The following is a 27700-nucleotide window of genomic DNA, read 5'->3' on the forward strand; positions in this document are numbered from 1 at the left end:
GGAAACTGGCTAAGCTATGATGTAAATTTCATGTAGTTGAAATTCTATATACTACTATCTTGATTAGATACCTTCTCTTCCGTCGTTGAAGGACTGTTTACAGACAGTTCATGCTTCTAGTCTCTTTCACTTGACTTTTGAGAAATCCCACCAACCTATTCAAGTGTTCAACATTCATACTTCTGTCTCTGTATCATTCGATCGAAGTCATTTGTTCAATTATTAGAGGTCAGTCATGCTACTCATTTCTTTCATTAGCCCGGTGAATAGATACTCTTCTTTGTGTTATTAGAAATTCAACTTTGACGATCTGGAAGAAATCACCTTCTATTATTGAGAGATAGATATTTGTATTTTTATTTCTCATTTTCAAAAGAATGAATGGTAGTTCCAAAGTTCTTCCATCCCTATAAAGATTCAGACATTCACTGTACCTTTCTTTATTACCTGCTCACCACTATCATCTAGAAAGGCTTCGAGTGAAGTTTATGATAGTGAATATAAAATCAATACAGGTCAGTACCTCTCACCTCGGAGGCAAAACAGGGTTTTCATTAGCTTAGCGTCTCAGAGACTGTTCTCAAATTTTCTATTATTCTCCCACAACCAATATTTAAGTATTTAAAGTTCGAGATCAATTTTGTCCAATCTACAACCCAACCAATACAGTTGATTTTACAACAAACTTTCCTTACCATCACATTTTGCCATACTCTATCCGACAATCTCTTGAATCAAATCAATCATTCTCAAGTTTTCATCATGCCAGGCTCGGGTGATTCTCCTCCAATCAACCACCAAGGCTTACCTCAAGGATTGGGAATCACTTCTAACCAAACCAGTGGTCGTGCTACACCTAGGGATTCCCTTGGTGGTCAGAATACAGGCTCTAGAGTCAATAACCCTAGAATTAGATCGAGTCCACAGATGCAGCAACAAGACGGCGCCAATAATCCTAATTTCAGACCAGGGAACACCCTGATGCAACAGCAGATGGGAATCAATATGCTGCATCAACATCGAATCGAACAACAGCAAGCTCAAAATTTACAGAGACAGTATCATCAAACGGAGCAATATCGAGCACAGCAACAATTACAACAGCAGCAGTATGCAGCTCAGCAACAAATGCAGCGAAATCAAGCACAGCAGCAACGAATGCAACAGCAGCATGTTGGCCAGTTGCAAACATTTCAACCAGTACACATGCTGCCAGGAGATATTCCCAACCCGAGCCCGACCGCGATGAGACTAAATGGTGGACAAATGGAACCTGCATTCCAACAACTTTTCAGCATGCCCCCCACACAACTCAGTATGAAGAATGGAAGGCCAAATACCTTTGCTCCTGCCGCCCCAACCAGCGAGCAACCACGAGTCTCCACTCAACAACCAGAGCAGGAAGAAGCAGAGGAGGAGGAGACCGGTTATGAATCCACCTGTCTCAGTCTCAGTATCAATTCTCCCTTGACTATCACCGGCGATGACAACATAATCACTTTCCACCCTGCCCCACAAGTCCAAAAAATCACAGATGCAATCCTCAAATCTCTGCATTCTGCGTCTGAAGGATCACGCGGTATTCCAATGGGTGATGCTGACGGAATTCCTAGAGGGATCAAAGTTGAAGTTAGCGCTGCTGTGACAATCAATGGAAAGCATAATATTCTAGGAGAGGAAGCCGTCAAGATCTGGGGTCAAAAGGTCAAAGGGGACGCATTGACGGCACAGACGCAAGCTCAGAGAATGTTGGCACAGGCTCATATCCAGTCTCAAGCTACCGCGCAGGCTCAAGGACAGGGACAAGGACAAGGACAAGGACCGAAGAATGGAACAGCAAGCATGGAGTCAACTGTGCAAAGAAACGCTCAGACGGTCGATAGTATTATCCAAGCTCGCGAACAAGCTCTTGTGACACAGAGACAGATACAGAATGAGTTAGCGGCGCAGGAACAAGAATTTCCAAGCCCACAGGAACCATTCCAGACAAATGGAGATGGAAATGGGAGTGTACGAGGACAAGCCCATCCACACTGGAGTATGCCATTACAAGCTTCCATCCAACAACAGCCCAAAGCACAAGAAGGAAGAACAAAACCGCAGATGGGTATTTTCCCTGCTGGTCCCTCAAAGGATTTTGGCAAGAGAGCTAGAGAGTCTAGCGTTAGTCAACACGACGAAGAGGTGAATAAGAAAACGAAGATGGATATGTAGATATCTGGTGGATGGAAAGGATATGTATGAACGAACTCGTGCCAAATTCAGTAGATGGGGAGTTTGAGATACTCATGAACTTTCTGTTTCGATGTTACTAATGCATGCGGAACATTCGATGATGGGGTGGGGTGATTGGAAATGGAGGTTTGTTGACTGAGAATGGAGCTGTGGCTAGTTTTGATTTAATCCCTTTGTGCAAAGGTTGGGTTATCGATTGTAATGACAGGATGGGGGTCGAAAGTTTGGTTTTATTAGAATGCTCTCTCTGGCTCCTCGCTCCGGGTTTATCAGGGGTTGGTCGTTTTCTCATGTCATCACAAAAAGATACTAATGTAATAATGAAAGCTACAATCATAGTCAGAGGTGTATGTGGTGGTGCTCTTCGAGATAGTATACTACTCTCTAAGAAGGTTTTCAAGAATGTTTAATAAAGATACTGCAAGACATTCATTCACAACATCCGTCCAATAAAAACTTTCATACACATATTCTTGATCAAACTTCATTAATTGGCCTAAGCTCTCTATTGTACAAAAGTTTCTTCTCGAAAAGTCATTGCTTTATGAAACCGACTTTTCCATCCTTAATCAAACACTTGTCAATGTGCAAACCAGAAGTAAATCATTTGTGATCCATATTACCACATCGCTGCGTGATATAAAGCCCCCTGTTTCAGACTCCTAGCAAAAAAGCTTCCCAAAATTCATGAAAATCAAAGTAGAAATTTCTCATATGGCGATTGAAAGAATAGACTAGAAATATCTTTATCTGTAATCACTTGAGCGAATGTCTTGTCTATGAAGATCCTTGGCCCATCGAGGTAGCTTGCGGTCTTTCTCGAATAGGAAGCCACAATTATTACAAAGGGTCTGAGAATTGTGTTAGTGATAAATATTAAAATCAAGACATGAAAATGACTTACTCTTGGTCCGAACGGTCCATCCCTCACACACCAAACCGATGTCCCCCAGACTTTACAGTGTGAGCATCTCCAACTATTCCGTTCAAACTCGGTAAGACTGCCACCTCCACCATACCCAGTAATGCCACCAGTGTCAGGTGTTCCTCTTCCACCGGGTGTTCCAGATCTCCCCAATGGACTAAGACTTCTGAAGCGTCTCTTCTTCTTACTTCTCTCACCACGACCCATACGTTCTTCTGCAGGTGGTTCATCAAAGTATCCTCTGTTCTCACCCGGGGTTGGAAGACCACCAGCCATCCCGGAATTGGAAGAGAATCTAGCAGTTTCTCTTCTCATCCGCCTAATTTGTCTTTCTCTATCACCCTCTCGCTTCTCAATTTCCTCCTTTGACAAGATCTCAACCTTGGGTTCCCACTCATCTGCTAGGTGCTCATTATCATATCTCCATCCGGCATCCTTACCATGCACAGCATCATTGGGTATTTCCCCTCCATAACCTCCAACCAAACCACCACTTTCACATGCTTCCTTTTTTAATCTCAAAACAGCTTCATAAATCGCATGTGTCATGGCTGGGACCCATTCACCAGGTAAACCAAGATCTGCGCAGGTTTGTTTTGCGAATATTTCAGCGGTTCCTGGAGGGTGTAGTAATGACCATTCAAACCTGTCTGTATAGAGATGATTGGAGAGATTGATATTCAAATTAATGATGCACCGGTACATATCATCGGGATTATATTCATCGGATTCTGGAGGTATTGAGGTTGCAGTGGCAGTGATCTCTTGCGACTGTGAAGTGGGAGCTTTAGCAGGAGTCGAATAGCCATTAGATTGGCCAATAACATTTCGCATGGGAGTCGCATTTCCACTTGCTGCAGGTGTACTTGAAGCATCTCGAGACGATGGCCCTTGTTTGATGGTGGTCACAGTGCCGTTCGCCGTTGCAGTCTGTTGCGAATGAAAGAGTGGATGAAGAGCCACACCTGCATATTCTTCAAGCTGTGTACGGATTTGCTTACTGATTTCGGCTGCCATTTGTCCTCTGTTCGGCAAGTCCAGATCTTGTACCATGGTTTGCGCGAATTGATCGGTGGTTGTCAATGTCTCGTGCAAATTCCACAGAAATACATCCTTCAGGCGATATGGGACTGTCGTCTCTTGTGGTTTATACGCCGGTAAGGAAGTATCAATCGAAGGGTAAGATACTTGAATGTTTACAGGCACGGGTAAAGGCGCAGGGGGTGTGAAGGAAGGGATATCAAGGTCGATTCGAATCGGGATTAACGTTAAAGGTAATGCGATTTGGGCATAGTTTTGCATGTCGGTTTTTCCTGGCCGTTGCTTGCCCATCCAATCTCTCCAAATACCTTGAATTTCTACTGGCGCAGTAGCTTCTTTGCCAACCTTTTCTGCGGGGTCTTGTTTTGCCTGTCCAATATCTTCCCTTCGTAAACTTCTTAAACCTGTAGGCCTTCTCTTGTTTTCATCATCATCGTCCTCCTCGAATTCATATCCATCCTCTGCATAATTTATTGCCGTGGTTCCTCTTTTCGTTGTTCTACCGAGTGGTGTCGCGACAGCTGCTGTTGGCTGTATGACTGGGGTAAGCAACGAATTGGCATATGTGCGTAATCGCGGAGCATAACTCGAAATGAAAGATTGAGGGGGATTGCGAGTCGTCATCTTGATGTGGGATTATCGAATGTAGGAAGTACTAATTCAGTCAATCGTTTCTTGGACCTTGCGAAAGAATGATACGAATTTTGAAAACAGCTCAAAAGCGTCTCAAAACAGACTGTTCATTTAGGCGATCATAACCATAGGAATTGCGCAGTCTCGAAGTATTATATGGTGTTTTCGACAGATCGTTGACTACCTAGTATATTTCAAAACGCGTCGCGAGAATATCCTATTGTCAGTTTGTAACCACAAGCACTCTGGACCTAAAGTCTTGGAGATCCGGCTAGTCCCGACTCGGTTAGCGTCCATGCTCACACGAATTCACCTCATCCATTTCTATTTTCTTGGTTCTGATTGCCATTTGAGTGTTATGTCATGAGAAACAATACTTCAATATTTTACCCATCATGATTCTGTTGGAGGGTACTGCTTGCACAGCACATATTTATCCTACATATTTGAAGAGCTGGAATTTACCATAAACTTGGTCGTGTTGCGTTTTGAAAGTTATCTAAGCACCCATAGAAAGCTATAGGTTTTGATCATGGCTGGTACCATGAAGATATCAAGCATCTCGTTGAGATTGCTAGGCATATAGATATTGTTGTTTATGAATAACTTTGCAGTCAACTTAACTTGTCTACTTTATTGCTAACCGTCGTCCTTACCGATTACCGAATACATCAATGCCTCACGCCACCCCTTATTCAACCCAATTCTAATGTCAAACATTCATCATCCTCACTCGACAAGGATAATGGACACTCGGATGTGCTGCAGCTTCTTCGATCTGATATGCTCTCTCTCCTCTATGAGTTTGTGGACCTTTCTTCTTATGAGACCTATCCCATTCTTCATATGCGTCCTCAAACACAAATTCTCGTACAGTACAGGCCAACAAAACCCTCAACTCCGTCATGACTAGTCCCTGGGCAATGCAATTTCTTGGGCCGTATTCAAATGGTCTCCATGCACCTTTCACGGGGTATAGCTCATGACCTGGGTCTACCAGCCATCGTTCTGGAAGAAATTCTTCAGGTCTAACCCAGTACCTCGGCGCGCGGTGCATGCCTACATGATCAATGAAGCAGACTGCGTGTTTAGTAGGACATGCAGTGCCCTGCTCATCATAAAGAGTAACACCTAGATATCCTTGTCTGGAGCTTGATGCGGCGGGAAAAAGCCGAAGCGTTTCCTTGATGACAGCTGGTGTAAGGCAAATCATTTGCGAGATGTGGTTTGGTTTTCAAAAGTTCGCTTACTCCATCGATCTGTTTTCCAAAGACAAGATCATGTTCTTCTCTGACTTTTTGCATCGCCTCGACATTTTTCGAGAGTAAATGGTAGACATAGCAGATTGTGCTACTGAGTGAGTCATGACCCGAGAAAACAAATAAGCGTATTTGCCTAATCGCGAACGCCTTGAAGTCAGGGTCTAGTTTTTCAGGCTTGACATCGGCTTCGGGGGCGATTTCTGCTCGTAAGATGAGATCGATAATAGCTTTGCTACGCGAATCCTTGGAGTCGGCTTTGTATTCTGCATATCTTCTATCTAGCTCTGCAATGATATATGCATCCATCTTTCTTCCGTTAGACCATTCCATATATCATCGTGCTACATTTATACGGCTGAAGGGGTCGATAGCTGCAGCAGGCTCATGCCAGCGAATTTGGCTGATCATAGAGTCTGCAAGAACATTGTACCCGCGTTGAGCATGAAATTCGGTGTTCCTAATCAGTTTAGCCTCGCTCGGTAATAAAATGAGGAGAAAGAGACGCACATGATTGTCTTGCCAATTAGATCCATAGTGAAGCGCAGAGTCGTGGTATCCAGATAGAACATATCGCCCTTTTCGGCGTGCTCTCTATCACAATATCAAATAATTAGCAATTTGGAACCAGGGAAGGGTTGAAACATGAAAGATTACATCAGAGACTACAAAGCATTCAGCGAGCCAAATAAATAGAGGCGGATATTAGATGACAATGAGGGAAGGAATCAATGATATACCTTAAAATATCCTTATAAACTTCAATCTGCTTGACCATCCCCGGGACCAGCTTCTGGAAATAATCATTATTAAACGCCTTATTAAATACAGCGCGCCACGGTCTCCATGATTCTTCGGGCATATCGAAAAGACAGGGGCCTCCTGCAATTGGCTTGAAAAAGCGTGCCAAAAGGTCAACTTTGCGCGCAGCGATTAGAGTATTTGTCTGCGTTACAGAGATTGCAGTCGTGGGAGAGTGGATGCACATGAAGAGTCCAGTCATGGGCCAGAGATCCAGCTAATATACGCCTGTAGACTCAAAATGGTCGCGGTAGATCTCGCCGAACATATATTGGTAGTGAGCATCTTTTGGCAGGCGCCTGAACATCTTTCCAAGTAGAAGAAGGTGGCCAAAGAGGAAGGAATGTCCGGGTGCTACGGGCTGCAAATGTTGTTAGTTGGCGTTCATAAAGAAGGGTTGGAAAACTGACGCAGCCTTGCTTCTGAAGCTTCACCATGAGCATCCGCGCTGCATAGAGTCGTGTGAAGAAATAGCCCAGCAAAGTTACTCCTACGACTGAGACAGCTGTAAAGATTGGCTTGGTCTGGAAAACATCCATGATGGCGTGAATAGTCAAGTTGTTGAAGATTTACTGTTTGTATGTTTGTTTGTTGTTTGTAAATATTTGATTCTAATTGTCGAGATATCAAATGATGGTACGTCGAACCAAGAGTTCACTACCGCCTCAACGCCACATGACACAACGCACAAGAAGTGAGATTGGTACATATGCTTGAAAAGGCTTTAAAGGGGAGCAGCAATATAAGTGAGCAGCCGAGTGAGATTGTTGGTGCTGTGAATAAGTATTCCATTCTCGACGACGATGGCGAGATATCAATCACCAACTGCTACAAAATATAGCGATTCAAGATTGGATCACCTACGGAGGTAGGCAAAATATAAATGCAATTTCGATATGCATGGAAACTCATTGGAAAGCAGTACTTTCCAAGCATTTGTTTATCATGGAGGGGTAAGTCTATTGAGGTATTATAAAGTAACCCAGAGGCCCGTGCCCTATGAATTCGCCTATCAGCATCGATCGACAGGGGGCGCGACGTCCAACTACTTGACTACTAGAGTCCAATCACTATTATCAGTATTACTATTATCATGATCGTGAGACATATGTTTTCACCAATCACCAAATCTGAATAAACATTCAACTCGTATCAACTTTTCAATTTTGATCTATTCGATGAATAAATTTAGCTCTTATTAAACCTAATCCAAGCTCATCACAGCAATACCAGTTACTTCTATTAAGACAATCCTATAAGTAACTCGGTGAGGCTATAGTGCTAGTGCCGGTACTTCATAGTCGGCTTTTACTTATTTAAAAGGCAAAACTAGTTGTTTTTAATTGACCTTATATCAATAATCCCGGTCCGTGCCGCCCCCTTGATTTTGTACAGTGGTCGTTTGTCACCCCGTAATTGGGATGAACTTAATGCGCGTAAGAAACCTTGAACCGTCTGATGAATCCCGATAGGTCACTTTCAATCTTGTCTTCACCCACACTGATCTTCGGAAGAATTATTATTATAAATGGGGCACAATGACTGTATTTGGTGTGATTTTTGGAACCGGCGAACAGCTGTGCACGGTTACTCTAGTCGTGTGTTGTGTCTGATTAGCACTCATGCGGCTTTCCTCTTGAAGATTGTGCCACTCTAGTGCCGCAAAGATGGTGGGTAAGACGCTAGCTCCCCAATCCTGATAGCGCAATATCCGTCTGCAGATTCTGACTTTTGAGGCACTGCAGCAGAAGGCTAATGGCACGTATACCGCCTCAGTTTATTGGATTGTTCAATTTTGGGCCTCTTTCGCACAAATAATAACCAAGCGTCAAAGTCTGGTGGTGCACCGCTTCGAACCTCCAAGAATTTGTCAATATACCACGCCGTCGCCTTACTTCGAAGGTGGTGTGTAAGATTAGAATATCAATCATTGTGGGACCAAGAGAGATATGAGGCTGTTGGATACAGAATAAGGGCTAAAAGTAGCTAGGGGGCTACCCTGGTGGAAAGATTTGAAAGCACCTTGACTTCGAGTGAGCTCCATGTTCAGTTGTGCCTCTCAATATTCTATCAGACATTCGTTTCCCAGAAGAAATTTCGAGACAAGTCAAAACTCACAAAAATCCACCATGGAGGTTACACAACGAACTTTTGCATGGTTGAGCACTGTCTCTTTAGTTTCCGCTCAACTGCCCTCTTGCGCTGTAAGTTATCCTCCTGTCCGCCATACGCCATCCGTTACTGACATTGTTGACAGCAAAGCTGTCTATTTAGTTTGCCGACACAGTGCGACCAGACCGATATTAGCTGAATCTGCGCTGACAGTTCATTCTCTCAAAACGTTGGTTGCTGTTCGTTGTCCAAATGCAATACAGCCGATTTTAATTGCATGTAACATATTCAATGATTCTTTAAGTGGCAAAATTTCTAACATGCTGCGTAGCGGTCATCTCGTTTGCGGTGAATTTGTGCTCGGGGTAAGTGCACACACTTCCACTTTACAAGGAATTCTTACTCATAGACATTCACAGGGTGGGGATCTCCATCGCCAGTACACTTCCATCTTGTCCCTCATCTAGTAGTGGGGCTCCCTCTGCTTCGAGCGTCATTCCCACCACAGGTGCCAGAACAGCGAGCGCAAGTCCATGTAAGACCACCCAATACAGATTTCTGATATTTACGACGTGCAACAACTTATTTTGATTAGCTACCACTTCTTTGGTTGCAAATTCAACTGATGCCACTACCTCACTGTCCGCTGGGGCAGAGAATCAGCAACCCCAATCTAGACTTCAGGCTGGTGGAGCCATTTTTGCCATTCTAGTGTTGAATCTCCTTTGAAAAGGGAGCAGAAACTCAGCAAGCACACACTCGAAATAGAGTTGGAGGTAACCCAAGAACATAGCTCAGAGTCATAAAGAGAACTTGTCACATCGATTATTTCCATTAGGTAGTTATGGCACAATTCAACTACGTCGCGAAATTGAGCATATGTTTTATGTGTGCCATATGTACTCTATTCTAACTTGACATCACCAGCTTCAATTAAAGAGTGATATCCACCTGTGAGGTCAATGGTTGTGAATAAAAACTATACAAACATACATGGAAAGTTTTGAACATAAGCAAAATACTCGATGTTTACACATAAAGAATTTCCGGTAACACATAAGCACAGCGTTGTGATTCATGGTCTTCATTTTCCTCTACTAATAGCCATCTCATCTACATTGATTTTACCAACTACCCGTCAAGATTGAAGATTGCTATTCATCGTCACGACTTCCTGACTTTAAGTGTCCTCATCATGGCATTCTCAATGAGCTCCAAAGAACGGGGGTATCGCCGAGTTAACCACTTCAGCCCATAGCCATGGAACACATTGTGCTCATTTGTGCTGATACCCCAACTCAGCTGAACATCCAATTCTTCCCTCGCAAAATTCAGATTGCTTGCTGATTGTTGAAAAGTCGAGCCAGCTACTACGGTTATGCGTTCGAAGTTCGCGGCTGATCGGTTTTGAACGTTAGTATAGCCATTTAGCACTCTAGTGTGGCACTTATAATTATTCTTTATTGGGGTAGACACACCTCATTCTTTGACGGAAAAATGAGCAGAAAAGCAATTTCTTGGTAGGGGTATAGAAGAAGTATTTTTCTGCCAACGACACTACACCCATCACAAAAATTTCTTTAGTGTTTCGACACTTAAGATATTAACAACTCATGTCAAGTGCCTCGAAATTTATACCTATTTGGACGCGCTAATGAGGCGTAAATGTACCTGTGATTATATTCACTTTTTTATTAAGATGAACTTTAGCTTACCTACCTAGGTAGCCTAAAAAGTTTCTGGTGTGTAAAACAAGAGAACTGATCTGGACGTATTGATTTTGAAGTATTAATGAGTGAGAACTGATAAAGCAAGTGTGTTGCAGAGTGCATACACGAACTAATGCCTGGTTTGACCAAAAAGTTGGTGGGTGTCAGAAAATTGTCAGTGAGGTGGAGTCATGGATTGTTTCCAGAACTATCTTCACTGCAGACCTGCAGCGTGGCTCATAGACAAGACTGGAGGAGGAGAGTTTGGATAAAATTATCCTGTTAGCGTGCAACGGGGTACATGAAAAATGAAGAAATCTCTAGGTACTTGCTGCACACTCTTTTCTATGTACCAAGATATGATAGATGGTCTGAGTCGCCACAACGGTCATTTTATCGTTAGTACTCGGTGACGACCGTCAGCCCCTAACACACTTAGAGTGGACATAGATTTGGCTTTGATGCAAAATATGAAGAGCCAATGTAGACTCCATAACGTATGGCGTTTTGGTGATGCCAACAGGAAGGAAAATGTGAGCATCAGTTATGTCCATATTCTCCCATCATCCTACTCACATAACGTAAAGGTCTCTGAAGATCTGAGAAGCCAATATTTTAGCAACTCCTCTGACAGTTTCAAGGCTTTGAACGACGGCTTTCGAGATGGGTCTATCGCAATTTGATCATATGAGACGGGTCCATAAGCAAGAGTTGTTCGTAAGTTTACCCCTTCGTCTGAACTGAACACAAGCTGATGGAAAAGGCGTCAACCCTAGCACTCTACACACTCGCAATCACTGCTGCTCTCATTCGATTCTACATACGCATTCGGATTCAAAAACAGTTTGCCATAGACGATGCTCTCATTATAGTCGGCATCCTCTGCATCACAGCATCAATTGGTCTCCTTTTCAATTATATTGACAACCTCTTTATGACCGAAGCCTTGATACTGGGAACATCTGAGATACACACCCAACTTCCCAAGGGTTTTGTTCAGCGCGTTTATGATTATTCGAAGCGTTCGACAATAAGCCTGATGTGTGCTTGGGGCGCAATAGTGAGCGTCACGTTTAGCTTTCTTTTCTCCTTCAATAAATTGATTGATAGAATCAAGAGTATGACTCGCTATTGGTGGGTGGTTTTTGTGCTTAACTTGATAATTGCGGGATATGGAATGGCGATATACATTTTGACTTGCCCGCATTACAACAATCCTCAAGCTTGTGAGTCCCCTTGCTGCCACCTCTAGGATACTTGCTGATTTACTGAATACAGTACAATGTGGCCAAGGAGCCAAGGCGCAAGTTGTTATCAACTATGCAGTCTCTCAAATGGCCCTAGATATCTTTTCAGACCTTATCAGTAAGAAAAATATTCTAACCACATACTTTAAGTACTAAATTTTCAGTTCTTGTAATTCCTGTCCGCTTGATTTGGCATATCAAAATTCGCTAGACACAGAAGATCGCTCTCGGTTTCTCACTCTGCCTCACAATTGACATGATCGTTTTGACCATCATTCGTGTCTCAGGCCTTCGCGCCAAATCTAGCTTTGACAGCGCATGGGAAGTCTAATGGCTTATTGTCGCTGGCGAAGTCGGTCTAATTTTGATCACCGGTACTGCCTTCCGTGCTTTGTTTGTCTCTCGCAACCAGAAAGTAATGGGACCCCAGCCTCCCGTATACAGCAGCAAGATTTTCAGTAGAACAAAAGTATTATTGCGGCTGATCGCAACTCCCAAAAAGTGGCGAACGAGACGCACTAGCGAGGCGAGCGGTGCTATTGATTCCGCAAGTGCATGTCATGAAATGCATGGGATGATGGCGCTGCCAGTAATCGAGAGAGGTATAATAACGGGTATCAGAACCTTCATTAACGGAAGGAGCAGCGCATTGAGGGTAAGCCAAGTCATCAAAAGCCCCGTGGAACAGGAAGAAGATGGATGGCCTTTGAATGAACAACAGCAGAGCATTACGGTTCAGCATAAGATCTGGACCACGAGTGAAAGGGTAAATAAGACTTCCTTGAACTTGTGACTAGTGGTTAATGAGAAATAGGCTGGAATGCAAGAGTCACATCCACCCTTTACAGATCGTGATATGGTCTAGATTTAGTTAAGGTTATCAAAGGAGTGTATGAGAAGATGATCGGCGAGATTCAAAATGAAAAATATAGAACGCAGAAACTTTTGGTCCCATTCAGCAGTATATTTGGAGGTGGTCTTCTAGATACTCATGCCACTTTGTCGCCGCGTTAGTCTTTTTGTTATTGTATACATAGCACAGTCAGAAATGAGAACCACATTAAGAAGTTTTCCATGAATTTTGCGGTGAGCTACATTCAACTCCAGCGCAATATACAAAGGTTCCAGCCAATTGTCCACTTTTCAGGTCAACCATGAAGAAATTTCAATGTTGGAGCGATGACATGGCATATCAACTTTAAGTTATTCTATTTTGACCGACTCGATCAAGTTTATCATTTTCTATCAGAAAACTTGTAGCAAAAATCAGCCTAACCTCCCCGTAGACTCATGGTCTAATGTACAAATAGTAAGTGACAGTAGCGTGGCTCCTCAGAGATCTTCTATGCGAATTTTCCTACCCATTTAACGTCCTCTTCTCTTAATTCTAAGAGGTATCTTGTTCTTTGGGGCTTGAGTACCAAATCTATAAAATGCCATACTATGTTTGAAATGCTTTTCTTCTGTCAACAGCTCAATGTCATATTGTTGCACAATTCTTGCAAAAACTGCGATGATCTCACGTTTAGCCAAGATACGTCCCGGACAAGTTCTCTCTCCTACGCCGTACCCGATGAAAGAACTCCGCATAACGGACTCGCAGTAGATGGGCTTCGAGGAATTCTTTTGATGGGAAGATGACATGAATTGTGAAACGCCATTAGATGACGGGGTTGTGATCATAGGTCCGCTCACAGCGTCCTCTGGGTATAGTAAGAACCGATCCGCCCAGAAAGTATCCAGTGGGAACTCGCCATTTCTCGTGTTCCACACTTTGGCATCATGATGTGCCGGGCCACAAGGTACCAGAATAGGAGTCTTTTTAGGAAAAATCCACTGATTCACATACACCGGTGAATGATGGCTATAGAGAACGTGTTAAACTTCTACATGCAGGCGAATTGACTTCTGCATAAATCGATTGTAATAGCGGAATCTGAATTAGTTTATGAATAAAATGGGGTGATGCAAGAGATTCAGGATCAAAAGAAGCTCCTTGTAGTTCTTTCCGAACACGGGAAAGCAAAGCTGGATCTTTGAATATTTCTATGACAGCCCATACTGCTGCCTTGTGCACATTGATGCTTGCGCTGATAAAACAGTCAGTTATGTCTGTTGTTGAAGGTAAGGTGGATTTGACCTACCCCCATAAGAGACCAAAATCCGATACAGCCATTGAATCGTAGTCCCAATCGTCTACCTTGGATAGGTAATCCTGCCGCTCTCGTATGCATCGTGAGCCCCGCCATGGATCAGCATCACCATCAGCATCAACATAATGATCTTCGAACTGAGATCTTGCGATACTGTGCCATGATTTCACGGTGGCAACAAGCTTTTTGCGAATACTATAAGCCCTAGGGATCAACCAAGGAGGGAAAGATTTCACAAGTTGGTAAGCATATGGAAGGAACTCGAGAAAATCTTCAGTGAAATCGGGATTTATGGCTTCGAGGAGTGGACCTGCTATGGCCCTGTTCATCGACGCTATCAATGGCAACTCCCAGAATTTCATGATATCAGTATGCTCGGCCCATTCCTGCCCAATTCCAAGAACTTGAATTTTGTAGGAGAACTCTAATGAACATCGTCTATAGAGTCCAGAAAGTCCATCTCTAGTCAGTAATCGCAGAAACCCAACATGAGTGATAAAGTCGACGCGATTATGGGTTGATATATTGCTTTGTGGATGAGTCTTTGCGTTGAGACCCGATTCGTCCAAAACATAAGCTTGTACAGCTTTTGGGTTCATTCGAAATATTTTGTTCAAGACTCATACTTGATAAACTGGCGCTGTGATTGTTTCTTTGTCTGGAAGGTTAAATTCGCATTATAATAACATTATTAAATTATTATAATACGAATTTAACCTTCCAGACTTTGATTTTCCAGAGAGCTAAGATCATCTCAGGGCCTTGGATAAAGAAAACCTTGTACCCAAATATCTTGGCCCCATAGACAGTTTGGTCGCTTAGACACATGAGTGAGCATGTTGATTTTAATGAAAGGATCATTGAACTTACTTCAACCCATGGAAGAACTTTTGAATGTTAATAGTCGAGTCAACTGTTCGCCCGAAGAATGGAATCATGTAAGGAACAGTAAGAGGTTCTCTAATAGGAGCAGTATCCGAGCACTGAGCTACGACAACTGCGATGTTTTCAAATAGCAGGCCAAGAAAGGAAGTGAAAGAATACTGAGGTATAAAAGTATCTGATGTGTTATAGAGGACTGGTTCAAAGACACCAGAAAAAGGTAAGCATTGGATGATCTTGACGGCCAAGTCGGAGTTTCCAAGGAAGATAGCAAAGATAGAGATGACGAAGGACCCTGAAGAATAATGGAAGTGTTGTGGACCGGCGAGAACAGATTCAGCACGTTTCCAATGGTATCAGATATCATGAAGCGTAGACCGAAGAATGACTTGGCTTTAACAGAGGGACTGATGCTCCAATATATATATAGAAAACTGAATATGCTTAACTCATCAAGACAGGAGTACATATAAAAACTTGACAAGGCTATAACAAAGGCTCTCGCTGGTAAGCTTACACCTGTGCACTTGTTGCAGGTGTATACTTTCAAACTTTAACCAGCCTAAACGCAGGAGAGTGGCTGAATCGAGGTATGGAATAGAAGTAAGCTTGAACGAGCTAACCTTCGTCAAGTATTAATGACTTAATTTGAAAATATTTTTTCTCTTGTTCATTTGTTTGTTGGATGGAGAAATTATTACTTGTTCAAGTTAGAACATTTATTCAATTTCGGGTTACAATAGGGACCTCGGTAGTGTTGGGATAAATGGGATAACTGCATATATGACAGGACTACCTGTTAGATGCACCCTGCAAAGTGATTCATCTTTCTTTTTTGGTGAAACCTACTGCCAGTTAGGACCAATCGTCGGCCTACGGGATTGCTTTGCTTACCTAGGTATACTGAAGCAACTTTGAATTTTCCATACCATTCATCAACCATCCGGAATATTATTCGAGATGTTCGACCGGCTTCTAGTTCTCCACGAAGGAAAACCTGCATATCTTGGAGAACTTGGACAGCATTCGCGAACCTTGATTGATTACTTCCAACGTCATGGATCTCGAGAATGTGGAGTTGACGAAAATCCCGCGGTGTGATTACTCGAAGTTGTCGACAAGTCAGCTGTCTCTTGGACTGATATTTGGAGTACCTCGGAGGAAAGAAAACTCATCAGGAAAGACCTGGTCAAGATGAAGCGTGAACTTTCCTATTCACATGATCTAGGTAATGAATCTTCGTCGAACGAATTTGCGACATCTTTCCTCGACCAGTTGTACATCGTAACTAAAAGGAACTTTGAGCTTGACTGGCGAACTCCAGCCTATTTATATTCCAAGTTTTTCATAACCCTTGGAGCAGTAAGTATCAATCCATTGTGAGACTTCACTTCAGTCACTAATAAATTCCAGGGACGCATCAATGGATTCTGATTCCACAACTCACAGACAAGTATTCAAGGAGTCCAGAACCAAATCTTCTCCACCTTCCTCCTTCTCACCCTTCACGGAAATCTCGTACAAATAACCCTATCCCATTTCATGGATAGTCGCACCCTCTACGAGGCACGCGAACGCTCCTCGCGAACATACTCCTGGATCGTATTCGTCCTATCAAATATGATCGCCGAGCTCCCCGGTATATTTTTCCTCGCTGCCATCCAGTTTGTAACGTGGTACTATCCAATTAAGATATGCAGGTATACTCTTACGACTAGATCTCTAAGCTCGAGGGGAACATTAATGTCTCTAATCCACGTGTCATTCTTCCTCTTCTCCTCACCCTTTTCACAAATGCTGGGGACCATGATGCCCGATCCCGCCACCGGCGTTAATATCTCTGCACTTCTCTACACCTCATCTCTGATCTTTTGCAGACAAGTACACGGCATCCCTCCCACTCCCACTCCATGAACAAAACAACAGCACTGACGAAAGAACCCCCAAACCAGAATCCTAGCACCAATCACCTCGCTCCCCAAATTCAGGACGTTCGTGTACCGCAGCACCCCCGTCACCTACCTCGCTTCCTCCCTCCTCTCCACCGGTATCTCAGGAGTAAACATCACCTGCGCCTCCCACGAGCTCCTCCACATCGTCCCTCCTCCCCTCTCACCTGCGCCCCATATCTCTCATCCTATCTACAGACCTCCGCCGCCCATCTACTCACCCCAGGAAGTTTCACAACCTGCGATATTTGTCCGGTAGGAAATACAAATATGTTGTTAGTAAGCGTAGGCGTGTTTTACGCGCATCGCGGGAGAGATCTGGCGATTTCGTGGGTGTATAGTGGTGTGAATGTTGGGGGCGCGTTGGGGCTTTATTGGATGGCGAGGGTACCGAGGAAGGTGGGGGTGGAGAGGAAGATGGAGAGGAAGATGCAGAGGAAGAGGTAAAAATTATTTATTTAGTAAAGTGATATATAGATAGATGGACAGATAGATGGATAAATCATCACTGAAATTTTTGATTCCAGATTTCGATGAGATTGGCCGGGTGGATATGTAATAACATGAAATGAAATGATATTTCTTTCATCTTGCAGCTGGCTGATGTGATCCACCGTCTCATATTCAGATACTCAGAATCGATGAGAGGAAAGAGAATTCATGACTCGATAGCACACTGCTACGTACGTACGTACGTGTGTATCTATCTACCACCTACTTACTTACTACCGACGTATTCACCAAGTATACATACATACATACATACATACATACATACATACATACATACATACATACATACATACATACATACATACATACATACATACATACATACATACATACATACATACATACATACATACATACATACATACATACATACATACATACATACATACATACATACATACATACATACATACATACATACATACATACATACATACATACATGTATCACATATATATATATATCCCATCCAAATCTTTCGAAATAAAACTAGAACATGTTTCTAATCAAACTTATTGTTTCTATTTAATCTAATCCAACTCAATCTAATCTATTCGAGGTTACTCTCCTCTACTCGAGGATAGTATTAAAGCAAGGAAACTATGCATCAATTTGAGTTTTTATTTTTTGGCTTTTTTCTTCTTGGAGCAAAAGAGGGGGAGAGAGGGAGAGGAAGGAGGGGTAATTACTAGGTATGGTATGGATTATTGGATATTGTGTTGATATCGTATTGTAGTGAACTTAAATGTACGAAGTGAATTGAGGAAGTATATCTAGGTAGGTAGGTAGTAGGTATGTATGGAAAGCTAGATGGAAAGCTAGAGTGGTGGTCTAGACGAGGGGGGCCGAGGATATTTTATTTTTTTCTAGTAGGTTGTGGGAGCTCGAGATGGGAGATGGGATTTTTTTATGGTTTGTGATTTGTGGTGGATGGGTGGATGAATGGGGTTTGGGGTTTGAGATCTGAGGTTTGAGATGTTGGATGGGTAGAAGGAGGATGATGATCGTGATGACATTGACATCGGTACAATACCCAGGAGCTAGGTCAATTAACCATAACCTTAGGTAAGCGATATTTTCCCCGAGGGTTAGAAGGAGGAGATACCTAGGTAGATGGACGGGGGTGAGGGAAAAACGGTGTTTGGAAAGCGTGAGGGGTAGGTAAGTGTGAATGTAATTGTAAGAATAACCTCAGGGGACAGAAAAGGAGGATCTTCATTTATCATAATGTTTGATATGGAATTTCTGATATATGATGTAAATCTGATACTGGTATGGCATGGTATGGTGAGATGACATGATAACGGAGCACACGATGCGATGCGATGAGAGGGAGGGGGGGAAGGGGAGGGGAGAGGGATAAAGATATGATATTATGTGATGGGATGTAAATGTGATTGTATGGGATGGTTTGATGTACAGAGCACGGGTAGGTGTGTGCTGATCTGATTTTTATTTATTTAACGGGGTGTTGTATTGTGTTGTGTTGTGCGTGTTGTGTGTGTTGGGTTGGTAAGGCATGGTGTGGAAGAATACCTGTAGGATTGATGAGAGAGGAGCGCAGGAGTTTGAGAATGTATGGGATTAATGTAAGGATACAAGATATAAGGAAAACCCGACTATCAGTTCCCATTTCAATGTCAATTGCCGCAAAAACAAAAACAGAAACCGGCAACACCGAGTTATGTTATTTTCCTTACTGCATCCTCGTAGTATATCGTATGTGTGTTGTGTTGATGTATCAATCCATTCGCACGTACCAGTACTCCATATATCATCTGTGTGTATCTATCTCCCCATCCATCCGTACTCGGCTACCCCGTAAGAGTATACCGGTAGACTCTGGACTGTAGCAGCTCCGTTTCAGGATTGAAACCGAATTTGTGTGTGGGAATCTCGTGATGTATGTTTGTTACATGTTATACCTAGTAGATGAATGAGTAATGTATTACGGAGTACTTATAAGTGGGAATGTGAACGAATGAATGGATGGATGATTGATTGATTGAATGAAGTGTTTCCGCATTGCATGTACAGATTCTCTGGAGGATTCCAGACCATACATTTGTCGCTCCATCCATCTATTCACCCATCCATCCATAGAAACTCCATAGAAACTCCATAGAAACTCCATACCGCGTACGCAAACAGAACAGAGAACTCAGATGGAGAATTCCCTGCAGATACTCTGTATGTATGTGTTGTTCTCCATACCGATTGACCAAGCAAAACTCAGAAAGGCAGGTCTAGAATTCTAACTGGTGCAAGTCTGATGGACTCGTCATGAGAAAAATAAACATAACGGGGAACTTGCAGACTGGATGGAGGAGGAGAGAAAATATGGGGCGTGGAAAAGCAGAGGCTTCTAGATCTTTGGGGGGTTTCTATGCAGAGATGTGGAATCGACAAAGTCTACGAAGTATGCGGAATGAATGCAGAATGCCGTTTGACGTGTTACGTGGAGGCGTGGGAGGGGGAACGGCTTGGTAGGTACCGGTAGGTTAGGTTTCGTTTCATTTCGTTCTTTCTTTTGGAGAATGAATGGGATGGTTGTGTTGATGATGTTGATGATGCTGATGATGTTGATGATCGTAAAGTTTATTCAATCTCTCATGAGAAGATTTAATGTTCACAAACGAGGAATAAATGCCGGAGTAAGGAATATCAACCATTTTCATAATATTTTCTTTTTCCAACAATCCACCAACTACTGCAACGATGCAATTTCCAAGGTTATTTTTATCATCATCACCATCATCATCATCAACTATCCAGTTGGTTCGTTCAGATCACTTATCAAAGTTTGAGCGTGAAGTTTGAGAATATTCCAGATATTCCACATCAGGCCTAATGACCCGGTGGCGAAGGGGGTTTCGTAAGAACTGGTGTCATCAAAGCGTAATCAACTCACTTCCTTGAGCTTGAGCTTGAGCTTGAGTCCTTCGTATTGATACCAATTTCATCACACTTTGCATCGCATCATCTTCAATGCTTTCGTTTTTTTACCAGGTAGTTGTGCAGGGGATTGATTGATTCTTTTTTCGTATGTCCCGAGGTTGTCGTTGGTACCTTTTTGGCACATTGATTCTTCTGTAGGTAATTGGATGGAAAGATTTGAGGGAGAGGATATCCAATTGTTTGGGTTGATTCTTTCTGCAGGTACATATTATACAGAGTACATATTATACAGGTACATATTATACAGGTACATATTATACAGAGTACATATTATACAGGTACATTTTATACAGAGTACCTACATTTGGGAGCACGTATAGAACAATACTAGGTACATAGCTGCAGTGCAATAAATAGACAGCCAAACAAACAGACAGACAGATAGACAGACAGATAGACAGACACCATAAAACTCAATCGAGAAAAGTTTGTGGTATACATGACCCAAAAAGTTTATTATACATTACCCGGGGAAAAGATTCAGCATGTGTCATGCGTGCGGTCTTCAAAGTTTGGCCTTCAATTCAAAGTTTGACCTTCTCCAGACCTCCAGACAATTGCTGTAACATGGTTTTCGGTTGTGTTTCTGGGAGAAACAACTTGACGACACATATTGTATGGATCTATGGACACACATACCTTATCTCATCTACATCCAATATATTGATGGTCGATTATCGATTATTGCATTCTCTTACTCATCCTATGTGACTGTGTAGATAGGTAGATAGATAGATAGATATTCACATTACATTCACATTACATTCACATTACATTCACATCACATTCATATCAAGTAATGATGGCATAAATGAAGCGTGTCTGAAGTATATCGGATGCATTAACATCAAGACCCTTACACAATACAAATGGAGCCCCTGGTTCATCGAATGGCATCCCCTTGCAATTCAACATGCGTGGATCATTTCATTCACACTTGCCCCTCTTCATCTTCCCGACAAATATTCAATACTTTAATTCTCCATCTGAGTCGGAGTCCGTATACGTATGGTCATGATTCTATTTCTAGAGATTTCCATGCCTCACACAAACCAGTCACACAAGACCATGTGCCAAGGTATTCCACTTCCTTACTCCGTACACAGTGGAGAAAAAGGATAAATGCATCTAACCTGATCCTGGGCATTCTCAATCAATATCAGGATTTCCCTTTACAGTGGATCCGTATCGCATTACATTGCATAACAGAACGGAGCTCCATGCGTGTATCAGAAATACTACCTAGGCCTCACAGGACGTACCACATGGGACACTTCCCTTTGAGACCATCTCGCCATTTCAGTTAAGAACTGGAGCATCTGCTGTTCCACGTCGTCGTGTTCTTTCTATCTTTGCATCCGTCGAGAAGTTTAGTGAAAGGTCGAGATCTATCTGTGATCAAAATTATCTTATCCACTTGAGAAAGTTATTCGTCACTCGTTGTTATATCTCAAAGGCTGTGCCCGGGATATATTTATCTCTCGATCAATCACATTACCAACTGCTACTTTCGTTATCAAAGACCACTCGAAAGTAATACTATATCTATCTATCCTAATAACTTCTTCGTCTCTTCGACACACAAGTCATATACTCGACTCAACTCTCGATACACAAATCACATACTCGACTCATCTCAACTATCAACCAATCATATCACATTACACTACACCACACTACACTACTCAAAACCAACCACAATCATGCGTTCATTCTCCATCTCCAGCATTCGCGGATCCTTCCGTCGTTCCTCATCGCCTTCCTCCATCAACTCCACCACATCCACAAGCCGAGACTCATACACCTCTCAATCCTCCCACAGTCCCATCAACACCATCAATTCCATCATGCATCGTCAACCCTCGATGCAAGATCTGGAAGAGGAAAAGAAGAGTTTCGGAAGTGGATTGGAGATTATGGAACCCAGACCGATTGTTTACTGGGGAGGCATGGAGGAGAGATTAGGGAGATTTTAGAGGATGGGATGGGATAGGGAGTAGAGTTGATCAAGTAAGGGTTGGCGGTTGAAGATGATGGATGTGGATACGAATGAAAAGGAAGCAAAGCAAAGCGGAATGGGACGGGGTACATGGGATTGATTGTGAGAGGTCTTCAATTTCATTCCTCTACGGCGTTTATGAATGATTACAAACGGATGGAGAAATGGAGAAATGGTCTTGAGGAGGATTTTGATTCTTCTTCTTCTTCTTCTTCTTGTTCTTGAATATATGGATTTGGGGCGTTGGTTTCCAGATGGATGGAGAAATGGATGGATGGATGGATGGATTTGTTTCTCACGATCGATTCTTTCCAACTTTTCATATACAAAATTGGTGGTTTGAGACTTTTAGTCGTTGATGATGTTTTTTTTTTTTTGAAGGAAGGAAATAGTCATATTGTAATAAGGTAGTCTTTTCTTGCTTCATGAAAACTGATGGACGGATGGATGGATGCTATTGAATAGAAGAGAATACAACACAATACAATATGAAAAAACACAATACAAACATTCCCCACATCTCTTCTTCTTGTATCTATCTCTCTTTCGATACGTATTCTGTTCGTGAGGGTGACTTCGCAGATGCATACTTCTCCCATCTGTCTTGTGAGGTTACTCTTCTAATATTACAAAGATGGATACATATCTGGGTAAGTTGTGTAAGTGATCAGATCGCCAATTATTAATTATTAATTGTTAATTGTTAATTGTTAATGGTTAATGGTTAATCTTCACATATTAAATATCTGTATCTATAGTTATCTGTGTCTATGTCTAAAATGTATATAATTTTTTATTTTTTATTTTTTATTTCATAGTTTGGATTATTGATATTAGTATCAGTATCAGTATGAAGAACAGTATGAATATCAGTATGAAGAAACTCTATTCTGAATTTTCCATTCTCCATCCTCAAATCTCAAATCTCCAATCTCCAATCTCCAATCTCCATCCTCAATTCTCGATACACACATACATTCCCAAATCCACACATAATCACCATCCCATATTCATCCACCCAAAACAACCGCAACCGCAACCGCTATTCCCGCGAGGTGAGCGAGGGATCACCAGTGAGGCAGTGGATCTTCTGCGCTCTCTCTTTTATTACTATTAATTATCAGGGACTTTTTGGTGGATCGATTGTGAATTACTTTATTTTATTTTGTTTTAGTCGTATCGTATCGTATCACATCGTATCGTATTTTACTTCGTAGGGAAGAGAGAATTCAGATATACAAAATGGGAAATAAACACGATTTGTATCGTTAAGTATCGACATGTTTGATTGATAGATGTAAAATAGATGCCAGTCAGTCAGTCAGTCAGTCAGTCAGTCAGCCCACTGACGCGGATGGAGAAAGCGGAAGGGAAGGGAATGGAACGGAGGGCGGAGATTGGTATTTTGTATTTTGTGTTTTGTATTTTGTATTTTGTATTTTGTAGAGGGATAGGTATCTGGGTAGGTAGGTTTGTGATAACATGAGGAAAGAGAGGAGTTTCGAATAGGGAGCGATGAAACTGATTTATTTATCTATTTGTATATCTCGGAGCCTAGGTATCTGGGTAAAGTAGTGTGTGAGTAGAGGGAGGAATTTGACTCGAAGGATAGTTGATTATAGACGGATGAGATGTGTAGAGTATGTCACTGTATGTGATATCTTGAGCTGGGTATGTATTGAGATTTTGAGAAGCTCGTTGATATTGGAAATTGAGGTTGAGATGGAGCATTTATTAAGGGTGTTGTATGAACCATGGAATCAGGGACATTCAGATTATTCACTCACTTACTCACCTACTTACTTACTCACTTACCTCCTTCCTTAGTAGTCAAGCAAGGTTGTATGTATCATGTATTTGAATCGGAAATTATATACTGTGGATAGATACCTACCTCCCTAGTAAGTGGATAAGAGGGGAAATAATTAAAGCACGTGAGCGAAGGGTTTTTCTACGTACGTATTTCGCGAGTTCATTCAGTGTTCGGTTCGGTTCCTCGGAAGGAGGCTCAGCACACTGAGTACAGTATTGGTATGGGGAGAAGTGGAAGGGAAGGGGAAGAAAGACAGGGGCACAGAATTGGTATCTGCGTTTGACTTGACTTTTTCTCGTAGCTTGCCGCACCTTGTCTTGTCTTGTCTGTGGCTATCTACCTCCCTACCTACCTACCTACCCGAGGGTTCATCTTATTTTTATTTTTATTTTTATCTCTATTGATGTAGACTTTATACGGAGTCCTCGGAGACGAGATTCTTAAAATAGTAGCAGAGGGGGTATGTACTCTGTACGATTGGGTTCGGATGGGAGGGAAGAGTCGGTGCTCGGATGTTGCCATTGTGCGAGGGATGGATGGAGGGGTGGATGGGAATGGCACGGAGGGGAGAGGGAAAGGAAAAAGATTGGGACATGGAAATGGAAAGGGAATGGATACGGATATGGAAAGGGAATGGATAAAGATATGGAGAGCTTATGGACCGAGTGTGAGAACGGAGGGTCCAGAAGAGAAGCTTTGATATTGGAATTGGATGATGAGGCTGAGTCGTTGGGGAGAGGGCATATGAGTAGGTAGGAATGAGCAAATTATATAACTGTACGCATGATTAGGTATATATCTTCATACTATGATACTTTTGATTGGTATAGAACATTGTGTCGAGCTTATCCACGTGTATCTACCAAGAGAATCGTCAGAATGAATGACAATAGGATCAAAGTCTAGATTTTCCTTCAGTCCTATTTTCCAATTTGATCTGCCATATTGAGAATGAATTCTACACATGTCATAATATCCACATAGTCACGTGAACATCAATTTTGAACTTGTTGAGAAATGATTGATCTCATCAAATTCGCTCTTTTGTACTCAAAATCGCTTCAAAACATTTACCTTGTTCACTCTGACAATCGCCATCTATCAGTAGGTGATTGATATGATATACTACTTTTCATTAACGAATGTTTAATAATATATCATTACAAATCTTCCAACTCTAGATATGGTCATAGTTGGAGAGCATTGTTCAACCCACGCCGAAGCGGTAGATGAAAATAGAACTGGAGGGATTCAGATAGCTTCGCGTGCGCAGAATTTGGACTCGCGTTTGCATCTAGACGCGGGTTCGGATTCAGTCTCAGATGATGGGGATGGGTACGATGAGGATGAGGAAGACGCTTTGATATCGAATGGGGCTGAGCAAGAAGTGATGCAGACGGAAATGAATGTGGAAATGGAAATGGAAATGGAAGTGGAAATGAACTTGAATAAAACACAAGCTTGGGCTCTTTATCTGAGTCATTTTTTATCCACCTGGAATGGAAGGAGTTATGAATTCGCGGCTGTGAGTTATGTTATGCGATGGAGAGTCTGGATTGATGGACGATACTGATGATTTTCCGATAGATTATCTTCACGGCAAGTGCATGGCCTGATACATTGGTTGCTGCTTCTATTCGGTATGTTTTCTCCTCCTCGCACGAGTCGGATGTGGAACAAGGAGGTGAAGAGAGAAAGATCACGTGATCAATATATACTGATTAAACTGATTTGGATTTCAATAGTGGTATTGTGAGGACTTTAGCATCTATTTGTTTCTCTTCCACTGTAGGGAGATGGGTTGATCAAAGTCCAGACCGACTGAAGACTCTTTTGACGACGATTACGATTAATAGAATCGCGGTGATTTGCGCTTCTATATTATGGTTTTTCGTGGTTGAATCGGAGAATAATCCTGAAAATGGTGTACCTTTACTCCAATCTAGGAAAGATGATGTTACACTCAGAGATACCATGAAAATTGTCATGTTCTTGCCAATTCTTGGATTTGGTATTTTGGAAGCATTGAGCGCGAATGGGAATATGCTATCAATGGAAAGAGATTGGGTGGTTGTTGCTGCGGCACCGGCAGGGAATCAATATGATCTCACGCATTTGAATTCTTCGATGAGAAGAATCGATTTGAGTTGTAAACTCCTCGCGCCGATATTAATCTCATTCCTCATTTCGAGACTGGGAATAAAAATTGGGGTGATTGTTGTAGGTGGGATGAGTGCTGCGAGTTGGGGATTGGAAATGTGGTCTGCGAGGAGAGTATGGAGGTCTAACGCTCGATTACAAAGACGGAAAGAGGTGAGAAATGATGAAGTGGTATCGGATGTCGAGGTGCGAAGTGTGAGGGAGAAATTCATGCGAGGGCTTCGTTTGCACAAGGAAGACTTTAGGAATTATTTTTCGTCCAAAGTTTGGATTCCTTCAATGTCGCTCTCTTTACTTCATTTCTCTGCACTCTCGTATGGTGCCACGTTTATCACTTTCTTATTGAATGCGGGATTTTCGTTGGATCTTATTACGCTCGCTCGAGCAGCGGGAAGTGTGGTGGAAATTAGTAGCACGGTTGTAACACCCTTTGGAGTTCGACATCTTTCAAAGGCTCATGGTCATGGTCCATATGATCGTTTACACGGATCCAATGATTCGGACGAAGTTTTGTTACAGGGAGAAGGCGAAATCGATGAATCGGGAAGAATCACTACTGGATTGGAACGATTAGGTCTTTGGGGTCTTTCATGGCAATTTATAAATCTCGTATGTATCCCCCCTCTCGATTATCTACACACATCCACATACTAAACAAATACCAGATCCCGGTAACTCTCATCCTTTGGATCCTCTCCACTTCCACCTCTATCCCCAGCACTCCTCTCCTCTCCCGCATCATCCCCCCCTCTCCCCCAGTTCTCCCCTTCTCGCTCTCTTCCTCTTCGCTACCCTCTCTCTCTCCCGTCTCGGTCTCTGGATCTTCGATCTCACCACTCAACAACTAAGCCAAACCCTCATCGCACCTACTCAGCGCTCCTCCTTTGCCGGCTGCGAATACTCCCTCGTAGCACTATTTGAATTGGGGAATTATGTAATGGCGATTATTTGGTCTAGACCAGATCAATTTGGGTGGGTAGCCCTGGTGAGTTTGATAGCGGTGGGTGGAAGTACGATAATCTATGCTGGGTGGGTGAGGACAGTTAGGGGTCATTTGGTGCATTGGGAGAGGGTGGGGAGGTGTGGGGGGAAGTGTGGTGGGGGATCAATTTGAGGGGAAGGGGTGGTGTATCTTATGAGATAGTGAGCAAAATCCATTCACTGCCTGATACTGATATTATGGGTTACTAGTTATGACAAAGTTTTTGTATATTTATATTCCCATACACACATACACATCCAGAATCTTCAATTCGATCATTAAAATACCTAGCGAGTGAGTACGATTTCTCGCTCCCTCGTTTCCTACTT

At 42.5% G+C, this 27700-nt stretch overlaps 10 protein-coding genes across 10 annotated transcripts; 6 read left to right on the forward strand and 4 right to left on the reverse strand.

The window, feature by feature from the left end:
- Positions 1-762: 762 nt before the first annotated feature.
- Bfra_010081 (uncharacterized protein) lies at positions 763-2214 on the forward strand (the record flags this gene model as incomplete). The annotated part of the gene is made up of 1 exon (XM_037340415.1): positions 763-2214. The coding sequence occupies one exon, from the start codon at positions 763-765 to the stop codon at positions 2212-2214; it is 1452 nt and encodes a 483-aa protein (XP_037188883.1).
- Positions 2215-2981: 767 nt separating this feature from the next.
- Positions 2982-4825, reverse strand: Bfra_010082 (putative snf5 smarcb1 ini1 protein; the record flags this gene model as incomplete). The annotated part of the gene is made up of 2 exons (XM_037340416.1): positions 2982-3086; positions 3140-4825. The coding sequence occupies 2 exons, from the start codon at positions 4823-4825 to the stop codon at positions 2982-2984; spliced, it is 1791 nt and encodes a 596-aa protein (XP_037188884.1).
- Positions 4826-5546: 721 nt separating this feature from the next.
- On the reverse strand, positions 5547-7433 carry Bfra_010083 (putative afln vera monooxygenase protein; the record flags this gene model as incomplete). The annotated part of the gene is made up of 7 exons (XM_037340417.1): positions 5547-6017; positions 6085-6402; positions 6442-6553; positions 6604-6687; positions 6834-7039; positions 7121-7255; positions 7305-7433. The coding sequence occupies 7 exons, from the start codon at positions 7431-7433 to the stop codon at positions 5547-5549; spliced, it is 1455 nt and encodes a 484-aa protein (XP_037188885.1).
- Positions 7434-9023: 1590 nt separating this feature from the next.
- Bfra_010084 (uncharacterized protein) lies at positions 9024-9735 on the forward strand (the record flags this gene model as incomplete). Its single annotated transcript, XM_037340418.1, has 4 exons — positions 9024-9285; positions 9338-9371; positions 9426-9541; positions 9602-9735. 4 exons carry the CDS (start codon positions 9024-9026, stop codon positions 9733-9735), a joined length of 546 nt encoding a protein of 181 aa, XP_037188886.1.
- A 1667-nt stretch (positions 9736-11402) lies between these two features.
- On the forward strand, positions 11403-12827 carry Bfra_010085 (uncharacterized protein; the record flags this gene model as incomplete). Its single annotated transcript, XM_037340419.1, has 5 exons — positions 11403-11432; positions 11479-11941; positions 11994-12080; positions 12316-12728; positions 12777-12827. 5 exons carry the CDS (start codon positions 11403-11405, stop codon positions 12825-12827), a joined length of 1044 nt encoding a protein of 347 aa, XP_037188887.1.
- A 500-nt stretch (positions 12828-13327) lies between these two features.
- Positions 13328-14714, reverse strand: Bfra_010086 (putative nacht and ankyrin domain protein; the record flags this gene model as incomplete). Its single annotated transcript, XM_037340420.1, has 3 exons — positions 13328-13798; positions 13869-14052; positions 14107-14714. 3 exons carry the CDS (start codon positions 14712-14714, stop codon positions 13328-13330), a joined length of 1263 nt encoding a protein of 420 aa, XP_037188888.1.
- Positions 14715-14728: 14 nt separating this feature from the next.
- Bfra_010087 (uncharacterized protein) lies at positions 14729-15290 on the reverse strand (the record flags this gene model as incomplete). Its single annotated transcript, XM_037340421.1, has 3 exons — positions 14729-14773; positions 14842-14932; positions 14986-15290. Coding segments are annotated over 3 exons (441 nt in total), but the record flags the coding sequence as incomplete, so codon positions are not given.
- Positions 15291-15957: 667 nt separating this feature from the next.
- Bfra_010088 (putative abc protein) lies at positions 15958-17393 on the forward strand (the record flags this gene model as incomplete). Its single annotated transcript, XM_037340422.1, has 4 exons — positions 15958-16092; positions 16447-16878; positions 16936-17201; positions 17231-17393. The coding sequence occupies 4 exons, from the start codon at positions 15958-15960 to the stop codon at positions 17391-17393; spliced, it is 996 nt and encodes a 331-aa protein (XP_037188890.1).
- Positions 17394-22120: 4727 nt separating this feature from the next.
- On the forward strand, positions 22121-22393 carry Bfra_010089 (uncharacterized protein; the record flags this gene model as incomplete). The annotated part of the gene is made up of 1 exon (XM_037340423.1): positions 22121-22393. The coding sequence occupies one exon, from the start codon at positions 22121-22123 to the stop codon at positions 22391-22393; it is 273 nt and encodes a 90-aa protein (XP_037188891.1).
- A 3019-nt stretch (positions 22394-25412) lies between these two features.
- On the forward strand, positions 25413-27586 carry Bfra_010090ca (putative iron-regulated transporter protein; the record flags this gene model as incomplete). Its single annotated transcript, XM_037340424.1, has 5 exons — positions 25413-25754; positions 25817-25869; positions 25975-27002; positions 27055-27374; positions 27581-27586. 5 exons carry the CDS (start codon positions 25413-25415, stop codon positions 27584-27586), a joined length of 1749 nt encoding a protein of 582 aa, XP_037188892.1.
- Between the last annotated feature and the right edge of the window lie 114 nt (positions 27587-27700).

This window comes from Botrytis fragariae, assembly GCF_013461495.1.
Source record: "Botrytis fragariae strain BVB16 chromosome Unknown tig00000186, whole genome shotgun sequence".
NCBI classification, from domain to species: domain Eukaryota; kingdom Fungi; phylum Ascomycota; class Leotiomycetes; order Helotiales; family Sclerotiniaceae; genus Botrytis; species Botrytis fragariae.